The sequence below is a fragment of the Hyperoodon ampullatus genome (assembly GCF_949752795.1).
Source record: "Hyperoodon ampullatus genome assembly, chromosome: 3".
NCBI classification, from domain to species: Eukaryota; Metazoa; Chordata; class Mammalia; order Artiodactyla; family Ziphiidae; genus Hyperoodon; species Hyperoodon ampullatus.
In genome coordinates this window covers 50,918,709-50,936,979 of record NC_136916.1, presented here as the reverse complement: position 1 = coordinate 50,936,979, position 18,271 = coordinate 50,918,709, and the positions used below count along the sequence as shown (strand labels likewise).

General features: G+C 38.1%; 1 protein-coding gene across 3 annotated transcripts in view; it reads left to right on the top strand.

The window, feature by feature from the left end:
- RORA (RAR related orphan receptor A) overlaps positions 1 to 6,030 on the top strand; it is a gene marked incomplete at its 5' end in the record, with an annotated part of 726,551 nt that extends 720,521 nt beyond the window's left edge. For all 3 annotated transcript variants that reach the window (XM_079699026.1, XM_079699025.1, XM_079699024.1), the window contains 5 exons: positions 171 to 303; positions 971 to 1,078; positions 2,873 to 2,983; positions 3,922 to 4,034; positions 5,668 to 6,030. In XM_079699026.1, coding sequence (XP_079555152.1) covers positions 171 to 303; positions 971 to 1,078; positions 2,873 to 2,983; positions 3,922 to 4,034; positions 5,668 to 5,832 — 630 coding nt within the window. In that variant the 3' untranslated portion in view covers positions 5,833 to 6,030. The remainder of the gene's footprint in view (positions 1 to 170; positions 304 to 970; positions 1,079 to 2,872; positions 2,984 to 3,921; positions 4,035 to 5,667) is intronic.
- Between the last annotated feature and the right edge of the window lie 12,241 nt (positions 6,031 to 18,271).

The following is an 18,271-nucleotide window of genomic DNA, read 5'->3' as shown; positions in this document are numbered from 1 at the left end:
ACTTGGAAGCAATCATTATAACCCAAGTAACTGGCCAACTGATTATTTTTAAATCCTCTAGCTTTTTTGGATCCATTTCCAAAGAAGGATTTTACACAGTAGGAACAGTTAAAACAATTGTGTCAAGGGTATGGGTAATGGGGATGTTAATGCGTTTCCCTCTTCAACAGCAGCGGGAGGTAATGTGGCAATTGTGTGCCATCAAAATTACAGAAGCTATACAGTATGTGGTGGAGTTTGCCAAACGCATTGATGGATTTATGGAACTGTGTCAAAACGATCAAATTGTGCTTCTCAAAGCAGGTATGTGCTTTGCAAGTGAATTTTGAGATCTCTGACTAACCTGCTTTCACCGGCTTATTAAAGAAATGCTTGGTAAGGAAGGTGTCGAGAACAGTTTTTCTCCAAATGATAATAGCTCAGTTTCTCTTAGCAGAAACTGAGAGGTTTTTTTTTTTTTTTTTTTTTTTTTTAAGGTTTTTGAGCTATTTGCAGGAAACATTCCCTCCATTTTGCTTCTCCTCTAGGTGAAAAGATTAATTTTAAAGACACCTGCATTCCACAGTTTTAACCATCACCTGTGTTTTGTTTCTGTGCCCCAGGTCCTCAGGAGGTTTTGGTAAGCTGTTAGGAAGAAAGCTGTTTGTGGAACTCAGAGAGACATCCCCGGGTTTTTGTTTGTTTTAATAACAGGAGTCCATGTTTTTCTCGCAACTCTGAGATTCTGTATTATTGCAGGACAGAGAAGTGCCCTAGAAGTAATTCATAAATCAGTCTCTCTTCAGTAATACAGGCCTTAGCTTTGGCACAAGTCTTTAATTACTCTAATGAACTCTGCTCTTTTAAATAGAGAGCTAAGGTGACTGAGAGCCTGCTAGTTAAGCCCAGCCCCATTGACTCAGAAAGGGGTCTCTATGGTCAAAATCAACTCACCAAGACAATAACCCACCCCGTTTCTGCCTTTGCTCAGGTTCTCTGGAGGTGGTATTTATCAGAATGTGCCGTGCCTTTGACTCTCAGAACAATACCGTGTACTTTGATGGGAAATACGCTAGCCCCGACGTCTTCAAATCCTTAGGTAAGGAAATCTCTGAGTGCTTTGTCTTCAAATTAGGACTAGGGGAAAAGATGGGAGTTGGGTGAAAGCTCTTCTTGAACAAAATGGAGATTGGTTTTTTGGACACAAGAGTTAAAGGATTTTATACCTATGTTACTTTATAGTTAATCACCGTAGAAAATATACACAGCTCAAATGCTTTTTGTCTGTATTACACCTAAGGGTCTAGAGTTTCATTTTATCTAATTGGTAATCGAAGAAATTTATGTTATATATCCTTCCAGTTCCCTTCCAGGTTTTAAGAACCAGGTTTGCAGGGGATATATTATTCAATAAACTAGAGGATGTGATTTGCTACATAAAATCAAGCAAGGAGCTAAAAGTCTGCCCTTCCATACCTGTCAAATAACAACCGTTAATGAGATATCAAAGAAAGAAAGTATAGCTAAGTGAAACTGTGACATATACTTTAAAAATAAATTATTTTAGATTTCTGTAATTTAAAGTAAGACAAAGTCATTAAGAAGAATGGGACGGTATCCAAGATATGTTGTTAAGTGATTTTAAAAACAATTAAATGACGGAAGGTATGTATACTTGAGAAGAGCCCGTTGACACTTTTTTTTTGGCTGCGTTGGGTCTTCGTTGCTGCGCTCAGGCTTCCTCTAGTTGCGGGGAGCAGGGGCTACTCTTCCTTACGATGCGCGGGCTTCTCATTGCAGTGGCTTCTCTTGTTGCAGAGCACAGGCTCTAGGCGCGCAGGCTTCAGTAGTTGTGGCACGCGGGCTCAATAGTTGCGGCACTCAGGCTCAGTAGTTGCGGCACGCAGGCTTGAGGGCACAGGCTCAGTAGTTGTGGCGCATGGGCTTAGTTGCTCCATGGCATGTGGGATCTTCCCACGCTAGGGCTCAAACCCATGTCCCCTGCATTGGCAGGCGGATTCTTAACCACTGCGCCATCAGGGAAGTCCCTAGCCTGTTGACATTTAACTATATGTACATAATATGGAAATCTGAAAGAACAGACCCCAACTTAACCAGCTTTGTGGGGGTGGGTTTTTATTTTATGGGACTTTCACATTCTATGTTTTCAGTTCTGTAATAGTTACAATAGGGACTTCCCTGGTGGTCCAGTGGTGAAGACTCTGTGCTTCCAATGCAGGGGGCATGGGTTCAATCCCTGGTCAGGGAAGTAAGATCCCACATGCCATGTGGCACGGCCAAAAACAAAAAAAAAATTATAATGGTTTTACCACCATAATGCGTCACTTGTTTGCATTTCTAAGCGTGTTGTACATAAAATAGAGTGGAAAACAAAAAAAATGAGTGAACTTAACATTTCAGTTAGATTATAGCTGTTAGACTCTATTGGTTAAGAGTGTGGGCTCTGAAGTCGGGCAGCTGGCTTTGAATCTCAGGCTGTCACTTCCTACTTGTGGAATCTTCAGCACATTCCTTTTCTTTCCAAGTCCATTTCCTTGCCTTTAAAATGGGGATAGTAACAATAACACCCCCCTCATAGGGCTGTTGTGAAATAGTAGAATATCCAAAGAATCCTCTCAGAGCAGCACCTAACACAGTAATCACACAACAGAAGTTCACTGTCATTATTGCAAATGATGATGATGGTGGTGATGTTGGTGGTAATGGTGATGGTGGCTAAACTGATTTTTCTTTTAACATTTGAAAGTATTAAACTATAGAAATGTTATTACTAGTCCCTCTGATCTTCAACTGCTAGATCCCTCTTCACCTTCTTCGATATTTTTCTCCTAGAATAGTAACCAAACTCCTAACCTGTCTTTAATTTTGGCAGGTTGTGAAGACTTTATTAGCTTTGTATTTGAATTTGGAAAGAGTTTATGTTCTATGCACCTGACTGAAGATGAAATTGCATTGTTTTCTGCATTTGTCCTGATGTCAGCAGGTAAGATAACCAAATAGAATGGTTTTTAAGTTGTCCAGGTAAAGAATTTCTACAAGTACGTAACTTACAATGGCTATAGACTATTCAGAGGGACTGCCACCCTTATTAAGTCTAATTTTAAGTTTTTCAGACAACAGTCCCCTGCTACACACATACATATACATGTACGCTTCTAAGAAGACCTCATGCCATTCTGATAATACCTTAAGAAATGAGAATTGAATAAAATCCCATCTACGATTAGCCTCCTGCTACCAAGAGAAATGCTGTGGTAGAGTAGGTGTGCCCTTCTCAACACCAGTCTCCAAGATAACATGGTTTTTAAAACATTCTACTTTTTAAAAAAATCCATTTGGATGTCATCCACAAGCGTATCTGAATTTAATGTATGTTTTCAACCAGTACTGCCTCTTGGTGATAATCACTTTTGCAAATTTGCTATCTTCTTTTTGGAATTCTTAAACATAAAACCTTTATCCTAAATTAACAATCCTAATTCATTTGGCACTCTCTTGACAATTTCAGTTGCCTTGGACTATAAGGCAATTTTCATATTTGCCAGAAAAACTTAGCAGGATTGATATGAGTATGTCATTCAGAAACATAACTATTAGAAAGGCTTAAGGGCCATGGTGGTTTCATTTGTACTCGTCCGAGCATGGCCTTAGATTTAAATGGCTGTCTTTTTGGAAAGGGAGGACCCTTCCTTCTTTCAAGTGTCAGTAAAGATGGAAAGGCTTAACACTCTGTTTTGTAACTGTCCTAGATCAGCTTTTCACTCCTTTAGGAGCAAATTTTGAAAGAGGGGTGAAAGCGGCCTGTTAGTCCCTGACTCTGCAGTGTGGTGTAATAATCTGTATCTAGGAGTCAGGAGGAGTTGGGGTGTTCTGACACCATATGTTGGAAGAATACTCAGGAGTATGGTTTTTCATATTTAGATCGCTCATGGCTGCAGGAAAAGGTAAAAATTGAAAAGCTGCAACAGAAAATTCAGCTAGCTCTTCAACACGTCCTACAGAAGAATCACCGAGAAGATGGAATACTAACAAAGGTGAGAGCCAAAGGTTTCCCACTGACAAGCCTGAATTATCCCTTGCCCAGGTCACGCCAGCCACGTTTATATGTCATGCCACCAGACCCCAAAAGTATCAGTAAGCAGTGGCCTGCTGAGAAGAAAGAAGTATCCTCATTTCAAAAAATTATCTTGGGCCAAAATTCAGGTTAAATTCTATTTATTATCATCGGTTATAAAGTGTCCTGGAATAACAGAGCGATGATAGAATTTTTTTTAAAGCATTGATACATTCTGAAAAATCCTCCACCTATCCCATCAAAGATGGGCAGAAGGCAGAGTTAATGTTCTGCCGTGATATAAACTAGAGAATTTAGAGTTTAAATCTTTGATTTCAGAAAGACGAAGTTATGAAGGACTAAAACAATAGAATTAATCTATTCTAATATTAGTTCTAGTTCCATTAAAGTCATTAGTAATCAACAGTAAATGACTTTTGTATTTTCTTCATCAATTTTGCATTACTACCCTGTATTCAAAGCATAGGGTTTCATTTTTGCTAATTACTATCTTTCACAATAAAAATATAATTAGGATGTCAATTAAAAATATGATAATATCCTTCAGTGTTAGTGCTAGTAGTATGTATTTGGTCTTAGAAAAATCAGCCCTATTCTTTCTTGGATTATTTTATGTGTTTTATTGTTCCAGAAGATGATTTGAAAGGTTTGGGTTTTTCTTCCTGTCCATTTTCTTTCTTTTCTCCTGATAGCTAGGTTAGGTCAGAAAGGGGAAGTTGGGGGGTTAAATGAGGTTTTGTTTTTGATTTTGCACCTGTTAAATGAGACACTGAGGCAGGATTGGGAAAGAGAAGGAAAAAGACCTTTTCTCCATCTTCTTGCCCCAGTGCAAGGGTACCATTAGGGTCTTTGATTGTAGAGAGCACCTAACACATGGCCAAGATCGATGCTCTGGTGAAAATGTTTCTTAGGATTATGCTGGGTGGAGATTATAAATATTTTGTGCTATACAATGCTTTAGAGTTTAAAAAGCATTTTTGCAAGTCATGTTATTGTACTCAACAGGTAAATAGTCAACGCTGAGACTTCCACCAGGCCTGCTGACTATTTTTTTTTGTTTTCCAGTCGGGACCTTTTGGGCAGACCCAGAATTGCTTTGTTCTAGGCAGAGCTCTTTCTCCAGAGAAACTTGTTGTCACTGGAGTTGACTAGTACTCATTTTGCATAAAATACGTAGGGGCTGCCATCATCTCTAGTTGCAGTGGCCTCACCTACCTGTGGCTGTCCCCTTGCCCACTTGTCTATTACCACATGTCTTCCTTTTCCCCAGTGGTAGAGGGTGGGGTTCAGGATGGTAGAGCAGAAACCATGTTTGAATAGGAGGAGGAGGTGAGACACTTGGGTTCTTTTGCTTATGAACATGTTTTTGGGTTACAAATTATTTGTCTTCAAAATCATATTTAATGTATACATGGTATTCTGTGATACGACTGTATCATCATTTATTTTTACCCTTCCTCTATTACTAGACGTTTAAGTTGCTTCAAGTGTGTTTCTCCATTGTAAACAATGTTGAAGATCATCCAGATGCCCTGATTTTTGATTCTCACGTCTCTTCTCTCCTGACCCTATGTCCTTTCTTCCACTTATAGTTAATATGCAAGGTGTCTACATTAAGAGCCTTATGTGGACGACATACAGAAAAGCTAATGGCGTTTAAAGCAATATACCCAGACATTGTGCGACTTCATTTTCCTCCATTATACAAGGAATTGTTCACTTCAGAATTTGAGCCAGCAATGCAAATTGATGGGTAAATGTATCACCTAAGCACTTCTAGAATGTCTGAAGTCCAAACAATGAAAAACAAACAAACAGACAAATTAACCGAGACACTTTATATGGCCCTGCACAGACCTGGAGCGCCAACACACTGCACATCCTTTGGTGATCGGGGTCAGGCAAAGGAGGGGAAACAATGAAAACAAATAAAAGTTGAACTTGTTTTTCTCATGCATATGATTTCCATTATGCCTACAGATATGGACCCTTTTTCTGTCTCGACTTCTTGATCATTGACCTCTGTTTACAACAGAAGGCGGGTACTAAAGTCAGAGGATGTCCTTTTTTTTGTAGCTCACTGCCCACAGACTTTCTACACCTGTCGGTAACAACAGAGAGTCCAGCACTAATCGGTGACTGGTGTGCATAGCGGAGGTTGCGGCATTACTTTGCACAACTTGCTCTTTGTCTCATGAAGGAAGTTTTTATTTTTTCACCGATTATTGCCAGTCAGCAGGATGGCATGAAAAGGGTCCATAGCACTAGCAACAATAGCATTATAATATATTACAGGGTAAATGGGCATGAAGACTATATATAGCTAAAAGAGATATTGTTTATATATTGTTTTAATTAATATAAAATGTAGTTACTGGTGTAGCTTTTCCTGTTGAATTGATAAGGCACTTTCATTTTGCACCTTTTTTCTTTAAATTAAATGCTAGCGTGTTCACTGTCGTGTCGCATGTGCACCAGAAACACAAGTTTAACTGAGAAGGCTTGGAAGGTACGTCGGGAGGTATTTATGCTGCTGTTTACACAATTACTTTTAAAAGACTGGCTGGTCATATCTAGAAATCACGCTGTTGGATTAATTTCTTTTTTTTACACATGAATTTGGAATTAGAAACAGAACTCTCCCTAAATTGTACTTTGCTTTTGGGTCAGTTTAAGGATAGATGTGTTTATGCTTCATACAAAGTTGAGTGATTGATTGATTGGTGCTGTGGACTTACACCCTTGTGCACAGTATTTTTTAAAAGCTTTTGAAAATGCCACCTCATTGAGGCAGGGGAAGGGAGGCTCATTTTGCACAGCTGCGTAGTTATATAGACTCAGCCTCAACTTGGAGTTCTTATGCTTTAAGAACGGATCAGTAACCAGAATATTTATCAGAATCTAGCTTTTATTAGAAGAAGGACCCAAAGATTATATCTGGAGCAAATGCACACTCCCCATGTGAAAACATGAAGCATTTACTTTGTGAATGTTTATGTTCTTGGTATAATCTAGGAACCCTGAGAGTTTATCTCAGAGTGAATGGTTTCTAGACTAACTGCCTCTAGATGGTGTCATTCTAGAACACTGTTCTCCATGTTTCATAGTCAATGGATAGGAGGGCAAAGGAGGTGTGCGATGTTGAACCAGTTTCTCTTATTTAAGTATTAAATATTTTAAGCCTTTAAAGTGAAGTCGATGCAAGCTGCAAACATTTACTTTTGTATTTATCTTCACTAGAAAACTGTGGACTGTAATTTATTTTATTAAATCTTTAGAAGATTGTTTGGCTTTTGTGTTCAGGTGAGAAATACTGAGTTGTTTTTGTTTAATTTTGTGGCTTTTTTTTAAATAATTCCCAGTGGGGGAAGGGAGAAGGAACAGTCTGATAGACAAGTGTGCATATTTTAAAATAGGTGACCTTTGGGAATGTAGGCATTTAGATGATGATTTTAGTCACACTCGGAGTGGGGTTCAAACTTCTGGTCTGCCATCGAAGACCATGTTTGTACAGAAAAGAGAACATTTCCCATAGTGTAAAGGTGGGAGTTTCCAAGCAGCCCGTTACAGCGAAGAAAGCATCTCCCCTACCACCAGGGTCCCTCCCAAATCTTCTGCAGGAAATCGGCTCCTGCTGTCGTGCTGGGTCATCAAGCACGAGTTTCCCAGAGCCCTCCACTCTGTTTTTAACTCCACTGGCTTTCTGACTTGTTTCCCGAGGGACTTGGAAACAGGGAAGGAATTATTCACACCGAAGTGTGTATGAAGCCTAAATGACATCTAAAAAATTGTTTTTTCAAAAATATAGTAAGGGTTTCACCATAAACAGAAGACGAGAGTAATATTTACTTAAATTTCTTACAAACATATAAAACTTTATGGGACTTTATATAGAGAGGTAACTATCAGCATATAGTATTTATATTTGGGCAAGAAGGGTTAAATCAAATTTTTTATTTAAATAAGCATAGTTCCTTGAAAGATCAATAGTATTTATACTCTGAAAAGAGTACCAAGCTTAGTTCGGTTATTTATTTATCCATTTTTTTTTTTCCTGTTGTTTCTCCTTTGGGAGGAAATGGTGTGTTTTTATTTTGGTTTTGGTTTGTTTTTTGTTTTTGCTTTTTTGTCATTCTGATTCACTAAATTTGGGGATGGTTTTATTAAAGTCTATTAACTTCTTTTTAACCAAAGCTTTCTGAATATGACCAGCCTCAGGTGCTAGCGCATTAAAGAGCAACTAAACCTAATTCCAGTGTCCATTTGTGAAATGATGAGAACTAATTGAACTTCTCTGAGGGTGAGAGAGAACACAACGTTGAACTTAAATTCCTTTTCCCAGAAAGGATTTTGCATGTACCTAATGCAAAAAAAAAAAAGCTCTAATCTCAGTAATAGTCACACCATGGTGACATTGCTTTTAGAGTAAACCAAGATACATTGACATGATGCTGCTACTAGGTCTTTGTGAAAGAAAAACAGGGTGTGAGACTTTAAGACTAAGTACATCACAGTGTAGGAACAGAGTAGAGAGTAATAGAGGCGTGCTAGGTGAAATGAGGGAACAACTATTATTCGGATCGAAGCTGGGATCTGAAGTTAAACAATAATCTCTGTTGAAAAAAATATGAGGTACAGAGAAGGATGTGAAAAACTTTGTATTTTTATTTTCTTCCTTATTATAGAAACACCTGTGTGATGACACAAAATACTTGGTGATATAGAACAATTATTATTAATCGTTCTTACAATTAAAATTTCCTAATCTTAGATGTCCTATAGTCTTTTAAAGATTGGAATCACATCATTGTTATCCTGGCTGCTGTAATGCCTTTTATACAATTTTTTAACATAGGGTAAATAAGGCTTTTGCACAGAGCCTGAATACCTTCGGTTACAGTGGTGTCCAAATGATTGCATTATATTGTGAAGAAACTGGCCGTGGTCACAATGAAATCAAAAGTGCAGATGAAAGTGCTTTTGGGGGCAGTTTGCAAATTGTGGTTAAAGCTACGGATTTTTTTTTTTTTTAAGTGTTCAGCATCCCAATTTGCTTTAAAGGTGTGGGGTTTTTTTTTTAAGTCTTCAGCATCCTAATTCACCCTTTCTAACTTAAAGAAAACATGACTTAAGACACTGCTTCTAAGTTTGGTTGTTCTTTATAGTGTGGATATTCAGATCTCTGTGAGTGTATGGGGGTGGGCTGAGGGTCAGATGAGGAGGGAGCGTGTGTGTGTGTGTGTGTGTGTGTGTGTGTGTGTGTTTATGTCTGTGTGTATGGTTTTCGTGTGTATGATGTGTGTGTGTGTCGAACCGCTTCTAGGCTACTAAGTGTCAATGGAAAAGAAAATGTATTCAAAATACTTAAATCAAAACTAGAAGATGGAAAAAAAAAGATTTATTCTATACAAAGCCTTGTCTGGACCACTTTAGAGAGACTTCTATTTTTTTAACCCTTCTATAAATATTTGATGGCACTTGAAATATTCCTGCAATAAAATGTGATTTGTGTAAAGAAAAAAAAAAGATTTTGTAATGTGAAACAAAGAAAGAAAGTAATGTAATTTTCTAAAAAAAAAATACAAACAAACTTTGTATTATTTTCTTGATGGAATTTGTCTATCTGTCTTTGGAAAACTTTTTATTTCATTGAATGTGCCATAGTAGAAATACGTGTTTTTAGTTTTAGACTTAAGGAATAGCTGTTTGTGTTCCGACATTCCAAAATGCAAAACAACCTAGTAGAATCTTTAATGAAAAGGTTTAAGTAGGATGTAAGCTTCTCTCATTGTTGCTTTTTTGCACATGTTCTTCATTCCTCTCTAGTGCAATATGTACATAGAGCACTTGCGGGTGTACCTTGATCCCTCAGGGAAAAATACATATTTGTACAGTTTTTTTGGTTTTGTTTCTTGTTTTGTCTTTTGTGGGTTTTTTGCCTTTTGTTTTTGGCTAAGGAATGTCGACTGAATCACTTGTTATTGTTGAGGGGCAGCCAGATAATAATCCTAAAGCCACTGTTTCAAACATTGATTGTTTAAATCATGTGTCCTTCCAGTGCTATTATTTGAAGATAATAATAATAAAAAGTTATTTTCTGACAGTTCTTTGTGCTGATTGGTGAAAAAAAAAGGGTAAATAAGCACCTTACAATTGACTTACTGTGAATGACAATCCATCTTGATATCAACAATAGAAGCCCTATCACTTTGGAGTTGGGGTTAAGAGTCAGAAACAATGTGCTCAGGGATCTTCTAAAACTCTTAAAACAGGGTGGCCAGTACTACTGGGACAAAATTGTGTTTTGTATTGTTAATAATAATGATAAAACTATCCCTCCAAGGCACAAGTGAACTGTGTAGAACTGCGCGTGTGTATAAACTTCACTGTTGTTCATTTTGTTTTGTTCAAAATGTATGCGTTCTTCAGTCTTGTATGCTTAAAAACATTGAATAACTTCCAAAGCAGTACAAAGTGATGCCAGTATGTTCAAAAGATAAATTAATAGGTCATATATCAACAAAGAGCATCATTCAAGTACAGTCTTGCCTATTCCACTTACCATTTCTCTAATAATTAAAATATTCTTGATAAATATATTTATAGCATTATATGTTAAAAACTATTATTCCAAATCCTATATAGCATGGATAAAAATTTTTTAAAGCAGTAATGAGATGAGAGCCCTACCTATCAGTGCAGTGAGAGAGGTAAAAGATGAAACATTGTGTTTTTTTTTCCCCAAATACCAGCAAATAACTCCCATTTTCACCATGTTCTCCTCTAGAAATAAACCAAAAAAATCTCTTTATGTAACACAATTCTACTTCTGCATTTGTAATCTGTATGAGAGCTAATGTTTAAAGACAAACAAAACCCACCAGTGTAACAGCAATGTGAGCCAGCTTTTAGGGTTACATTTTACATTTTTGAAACATTTTGAAAGTAATATTTCGATATATTACTTTCCATAAGGTCAGTGAACATCACTGTAATTGTTGGCTTTGGTTCTTGCACACCTAGAATATACTTTCAGAAGAAGCTTTACATGTTTTCTTACCACCATGGAAAAGCAAAATTTGGGATAACTTTCCATGTGTTTAGATAAAAGAGAAACCATCACTTTGTTTTGATGATAAAAACTATGGGAAATGGCAGAAATCTCTCTCCCTCTCTCTCTCTATCTATCTATCTATATATATGCACACACACAGACGTTATTGACGTACATATTATAACATTTGGTTGCCACTTCTTGCTTACAAAGATATGACACAGCAGAACCCCATAAAAACAACTTTATACTGTGGATCAAATTATATGCCCATAAATGCAATTGCAACAGTAAAACTTCATCTATTACTAAAAGTCTGTGATATGGGTCTTAATTGTATTCCCAAAACAGTAGTATTGTTAAAAGAGGTTCCACCAGATTGGACAAAAGAGACCTTCCTATTATTGTTTATTCTTAAGAAAAGAGCAGGCTGGCAAGCAATGTCTTTACAAAGCAATTGGTTTCACTTTTGGGTCTGTTTGCTTGTTTGTGTAATTGTGATCATTTTTGTCAGGCTTTCAGTACAGTTTTTAAAATAATCCAGAAGCCTGGCTTCATACCAAGGAGACATCGTAGATGGGAGGGGAATCTCCATGTTTAACCAGACCTTCAGAACTTAGAGCAATAAATACATTCAGTCATTTATTTATTTATAAATGAATGACAGAATATTCAATCCAAATAGAAACAATGTTTTTTCAGCAATGCAACATAACATGGAGTCTTATGTTAAGAAGGTGAATATGAGAATATTAAGTAGATGCCTAGAAAATCCATGTTTGCTGTTGACATTTAGTGTGTTTGCCACATTAGTAATATCACACTTCTTATTTCTTTTTCCCTTCTGAGAACTGATGAAAGATCTCTTGTTGTTAGCTTTGACATGCTGCACGTGCCATTATGTTGTTCTCTAAGAGCAACTAAATTCTTTGCAGTATTCATGTGTGATTCCGTTCTCCCTCGTTATTACTTTAATGTGGATGAATACTATCTCTAGGAGCTTGGTTATCATTGAACAGATTGCATATGTAAATGCAGATAATTCTTGAGCAATATAGTGAATCTGATTTCACACACACACACAAAATCCGTATGTACTGTACACATCTTCCTGAATCCAAAACTCTCTCCTTATCCACAGTGGTTTGAAATCTCATATAAAACAGTGGTAAATTTTTAAACGTTAGGACATTAGCTGGCTGCTTCTTTAAATGTACCTGTATTGTCTGCCTGCTCCTTTTGTGGAGATGTGTTTTTGTATTGGATGTTTGGGCCAATGGGAGGCTTCAAGCTACAACATATTTTCCCAGTTTAAATATATTTAACATACGACAAACCCCAGACAAGGCTTTTAATATGTATAAAGAACTGCAGTGTTAGGTGGTTTATTTGCAAACCGTTTTCAATGTTGTCCATTTTTATGGCACCTTTAACAATATTCTTGTTTCCAAAGTACAAAAAAAAAAAAAATAGGTTAAATAATCTAGCCATAACTGAATGTCAAGCAATAAAACAAATGACTTCTGTGCATAGACTTAAAAAAATACAAATTTTAGACATCTGCATGTAAATGCAATCTCTTGTTTACTGCTTTCTTCAACTTGAGCAATTGATTCCTTATTTACTATTAACTTAAGAACTTGTAATGGCCTGTAAACATTTTCTCTCTTACTCTTCTTTCAAATTTACCTTCGTCCCTGCTTTTGAGTCATAATATTTAATGTTGTTCTGCACATCTCTATACAGTTAACTTTTTGGCTTTCATTCTGTATAGATAAGAAAATGTTATATTATAAACAGCCTACTCAGTGCAAATATTTATCTGTTTATCAAATCCACAATATGCTGTATGATACTGGTTTTACTATATAATCTATTTTAGACATAGCTGTTTAGAACTAGAGTGTGCTATTTTTGTGTTTTTCTGATGTGTGGTGCTAGATAAGTTACTTTTGTGAACAAAAAAAAAACCCCTTTTATTCCTAGACAATACCACCTTTGGGTCTTGTTAATTTCACTGAGTATAACTATATATTTGTATATATATATACATATATATATATATATATATATATCTACCTGTGCCCAACTGGCAGCTGTATCAGAGTGCTGGATTTGGGACATGCTTTTCTCTTTAAATACATAATATCATTATATAAATTATTCTAGAGTGTATTTAATTAGGATAAAATTACTTCCTTAGTATGGATATTTGACATCTATAGGGTGAATTTGTTCATAAATATGGATATATAAAAACGTATTAGCATTTACTTTATGTTTGCTACTTGGCTTTATACCATATCTCCTAAGCTGAAAAATAATTTGCCAGGCCTTCAAGATCCTAAAGAAACACTCTAGTTTAATGGAGTAATATTTTTTTTCTTACTAAGGCACCTTATTATTGGCACCTGGCAGAGTTATGTATTAGCTCCTATTATAGATAATAGGCACTTATATAAACTATCCTTGGTGGCTTGATGGCAGAATAAACCTTTCCCCTCCTACCTGAGCCATGAGAAGTATATAGACGTCCGCTATCATGGCAGAACATTGGCCATAAAGCAACTTTGACAAGGGGTGTTCTGTGTTCACATGACCTCAACCAGTTCCATGAACTGAGTGAGGGACCTTCATTTTAAAAGTCATTTAATAATGAGCTTAGTTAAACTCTTTCACCTGTTCTTCCAAGACCTATTGGCATTGTTAAAAAATCAAAGTATATCAAATATCTAACTAAGGATGTAGTTAACCTTATTAAATATTGATTAGAATTGTTCTGTAATATTACTGAATTTGTAAGATCTTTAGCAAAGATTTTTGAGCAATTTATAAATATAGAGCAAATGTTTCTGTTTATTGCACTTTTTGTAATTGAAGGTGATAAATTCTCAAGCCATGGTTATTGGCTTCCATGCACTGAATATTTACCCACAATTCTAGACATTTTCCATTTTTATGGAAGAGTTGCTGTTACCTTAATTATAAATGCAATCATGTGGTTAATGAGAGCTAATGCTAATAGTTAACCTTTTAAAGTGAATTGGCTACAGTTTAGGGAGAAATCTCTTTTAATACAAATCACATCATTCCTTATTGCTTCGCTTAGAAAGGAATTGAAACCTTTTTTTTTTTTAAGCACCATTTAGTATCCTAAGCTTCCTGAGGATAGAGATTGTATCTCTTTGTGTCTGCACAACGGCCAGAACATGTCAGCATTTGATCATTGTTAAATGACAAAAAGTATGCCCCAATTCACACTTTTTTCCTGGGTTGTTTTGGTAAATTTATAAAGTTTGCCAAGCCTTATGGTTAAAACTTTCTTCTACAACTAAGTATTAAAGCCACATTTTAAAAGACCACATGAAATGCTGATTCTAATTGTGTGTAGGTCTTGAGGATTAAGCACACAAATTTCACAAAACTCTGTGAGTAACAAACTCAGCCTTCTGTAAATATACATGCAAGTTTGGAAACAGTAATACTGTACCTATAAATATATGCTGTCTGTTTTGTGTACAGTATGTAAAAACTCTTTTTCTGCCACACTAAAAATACAAGCCATTTATGGGAATCCTAAAAATAGTATTGTACTAAAACTTTGCTAATGATCTTTATTAGAGGATCATCCAACTTTTCACTTACATTGGGTTTTCTTTTCAATTCACTCTTACAGTAGTCTGCTTATCTCCAGCTGTTTGTTATTTTATTGAGTCCTGAATTTAAAAAAAAAATATTTTGATTCATTTTGTACATACAAGCTGTAAAAAAAGAGAGATTTAATGTTGTCTTTTAAATACTCCGATTTTCATTCTAATATGAATGTTGTTATATTGTACTTAGAAACTGTACCTTTAATATTACATTACCTTTATTAAAAGTGCATTGAACACATCAATTTTAGATGTGCTTTATGTACTGTTATCCTATAATAAAATTTCAGCTTCTAATGGAACACTTGCCTTGTTTTTCTTCTTTTTTCTTGGTTCTTGAGTTGCATTGTACAGAGTTTTCTAGCTTACATCTTGTCTCCAGAGAATGGAGTAGTAGAACCTTGCTACTCAAAATGTGGTCCACAGACCAGTAGCACTGGCATCACCTGCGACCTTGACCTTGTTAGAAATGCAAAATCCTAGGCACCACCCCAGACCTACTAAATCAGAATGTGCATTTTCACAAGATCCCCAGGTGACTGGTTTGCATATTAAGGTTTGAGAAGCACTGGTCTATAGTGTAGTACTTTAAAAAATATAATTCATTTCTATTTTGCAGGGGACAAAACACATATACAAGGATCAAACTGCCCTTTGATCAGAAAAGGGAAAGAAAGAAATTTCAACTTGTGAGTTAACGTCTATTGATTGATAGTAGCTGCCAGAAATGCAGAATTGCGGATTCTTAAAGGAGGGCACCAGCTGATTTGCAAGCATCCACAAGCCCTGTCTCCTAACTGGCCTCTTCCCTACAAGTCATTCAGTACATTGCCAGATAAACATTCCTAAAACACAGAAGCTCTGATTGTATCATTCCTCTCCTTATAAGGTCCCCTCTCCCCTCAGCATCCCATTTCTTATACAATAAAATCAAAATCCTTACTCTGGCTTATAAGGTCTTCTGTGTTCTATTCCCAACCTAATTTTCCAAACCCTTTCTTCTACTGCTCTTCAGAGACCTTGTAATGCAGGCAAAGTAAATTACCTAAGGGTCCCTGTATTCAAGGGAGATTTTTCACATACGTGTGATTTTTATGTAAACATAATTTTAAACAATATCACTAATCATTCTAAACTTTAGAACATGCTTTCCTGCTAGCATACAAACTGGACTTTGTTCATGCAGTAGGTTTATGCAGCTCCCTGTGCTGGTCTCTATCTAGAACCATCCTTTTCCATCATATACATACCTCAAATTCTTCAAATGGGCTGACATGTCAAGTGCCCAAAGTGGTAACTGACATACAAATGCTCAGTAGATGTCTTTAGCTAGTCAAAGCTGCTTTCTGTTTCTCTCACTAGTGATTTCTCTCCCTCCCTGAACTCACACAATCTTTTCTATAATACCTTTCTTATGTAGCTCATCACTTTGTATTTTATTTTGTAATTATTTAATGTGTATATCTTAGATTCCCAATGATCAAAAGCTCTTGGAAAAACCAGTATTGGCTCCGAGTCCTATGCGTACGCAGCACCAAGCACAAATTATAAGTGCTCAATACATCTTTCCTGAGTGAGTGAAAATCTTACACTTAGTGAGTGCAAGAGCCAGAGTGACCGCTGGTAGAAAATGACATCTAAAATGGGAGGAGAATGGAGTGGAGATGCTACTGCGTGCCAGGTAACTGTACTGAGCACAGCTTCATCCTTTATTTCATTTGATCCTTTCAAAAAACCCTACTAAGTAGGTGCTTATGATATCTCCATTTTATTGATGAGTCAGTTAAGACACTTAAGGTCACAACCAACCAAGTCTGGGTCTTTCCAGTACTGTACTTGTCACCTTTCCTCCTTCCAGTCTATGATCTCCTCAAGGTCGAGGACTCTCTAGGACAATACATAGCCCCCCAGCCCTCAAGGTGAACTCCAGCAACCCCTGTCTCAGTTTCCAGCGGAAACTACCAGGAGTCCGGGGGCGGGGAGGAGGCGGGGAGGAGGCGGGAAGGGGGCGGGGGGCGGAGGGGGAGGCGGGGGACGGCCCTCTCGAGTCGCAGGGCTCCGCCCGCTGCGTCGCTGATGACGTCACCACGCAAAGGCCGAGGCGGCGCGGCCACGTCTTTTAAATAAGGCCTTCCCGAGGTGCGCGACAGAGGGGAGTAGGTTGGACGCGAGTGTGAGTGTTTCGCCAGGGACCATGTCGCGGTTCGGGGCGGAGGTGCCGCGGACCACGAGGTGGGCGGCAAGGCTGCTTTGTTGCAGAGACTCGGCGGGGAGGGAGCGCTTGTGAGGGGCGGGAGGAGGGAACATGGCGGCCCCTAGGCCGGGCCAGGACCCTTCGCACCTGGTGCTGGCGCGGTCCCCTCCCCCGGCTTTGCTCACCGATTTACTGCCTTTCTAGAACCTTGTTTTTCCTTTGGTTCCCTTTCCCTTAGCCTTCCTTGTGCCTTCATCGGCTCTCCCGCCCCAGCCCCTCACCGGGCAGAAGCGTGGGAGGTGGATTAAGTGGGAGCAGGTGAGGCCCGCCCGCTACCGAGAGATCGACTCCTACGTTTGACTGTCCGTTGCTCACAAACTCTTTATCAGTCCGCACGGGGTGGCAGGAGAAACACTGAACATGCAATGTTGACATTCAAGCCAGATGCAAGCCAGATTTCTAGTGCTGGTGATTCCTGTAAGTGATCCCGTGAAATGTCACTTGTTATCTGGCCCTCAGTCTCCTCCAAAAGTGAGGTTCTCTTTGAAAGATTCTTGATATCCAGATAGCTTTTGTCCTTCGTTGCTTGCCAGAATCTTCCCCATAATAATGTATGGTTGGGGGGCTTCCCTGGTGGCGCAGTGGTTGAGAGTCCGCCTGCCGCTGCAGGGGACACGGGTTCGTGCCCCGGTCCGGGAAGATCCCACATGCCGCGGAGCGGCTGGGCCCGTGAGCCATGGCCGCTGAGCCTGCGCGTCCGGAGCCTGTGCTCCGCAACGAGAGAGGCCACAACAGTGGGAGGCCCGCGTACCGCAAAAAAAAAAAAAAAAAAAAAAAAAATGTATGGTTGGGAAAATGGAAGCAAGATTTATTTTGACAATAAGGGAGTCGGAGCAGGGGACTGAGTCAAGACATACAGCCCATGCTGGGATCTTGTATGTGAGCAATGAGAACACCATTCTGTTTCGGTCTTCTTTCGTGATGTTCCTGGAATAAGTTAAATGGAGAAGGACTGATCCTATGTTAGCTTCGCTGTTCTGCCTCAAAGGCCTTGGGAATATTCATGTCTGCTCTCCTCTATTTTAGGTGTCTGTGTCGATTGAGGGTGGGTGTTAGGAACAGGTTCTTGACTCATCTGAGTTAACAATATCTGGTCCAGCCAATCACCTGCTTTTGTTCTTGACCTTTGGTTTTTCCTCAGTTGATTGTAAATTCTAGAGACATCCTGCCTCCTCAGGAGCCTACACTGCCAGGCAGCAGAATTGTGGACTAGAGTGAAGCAGAAATCTAGGAAT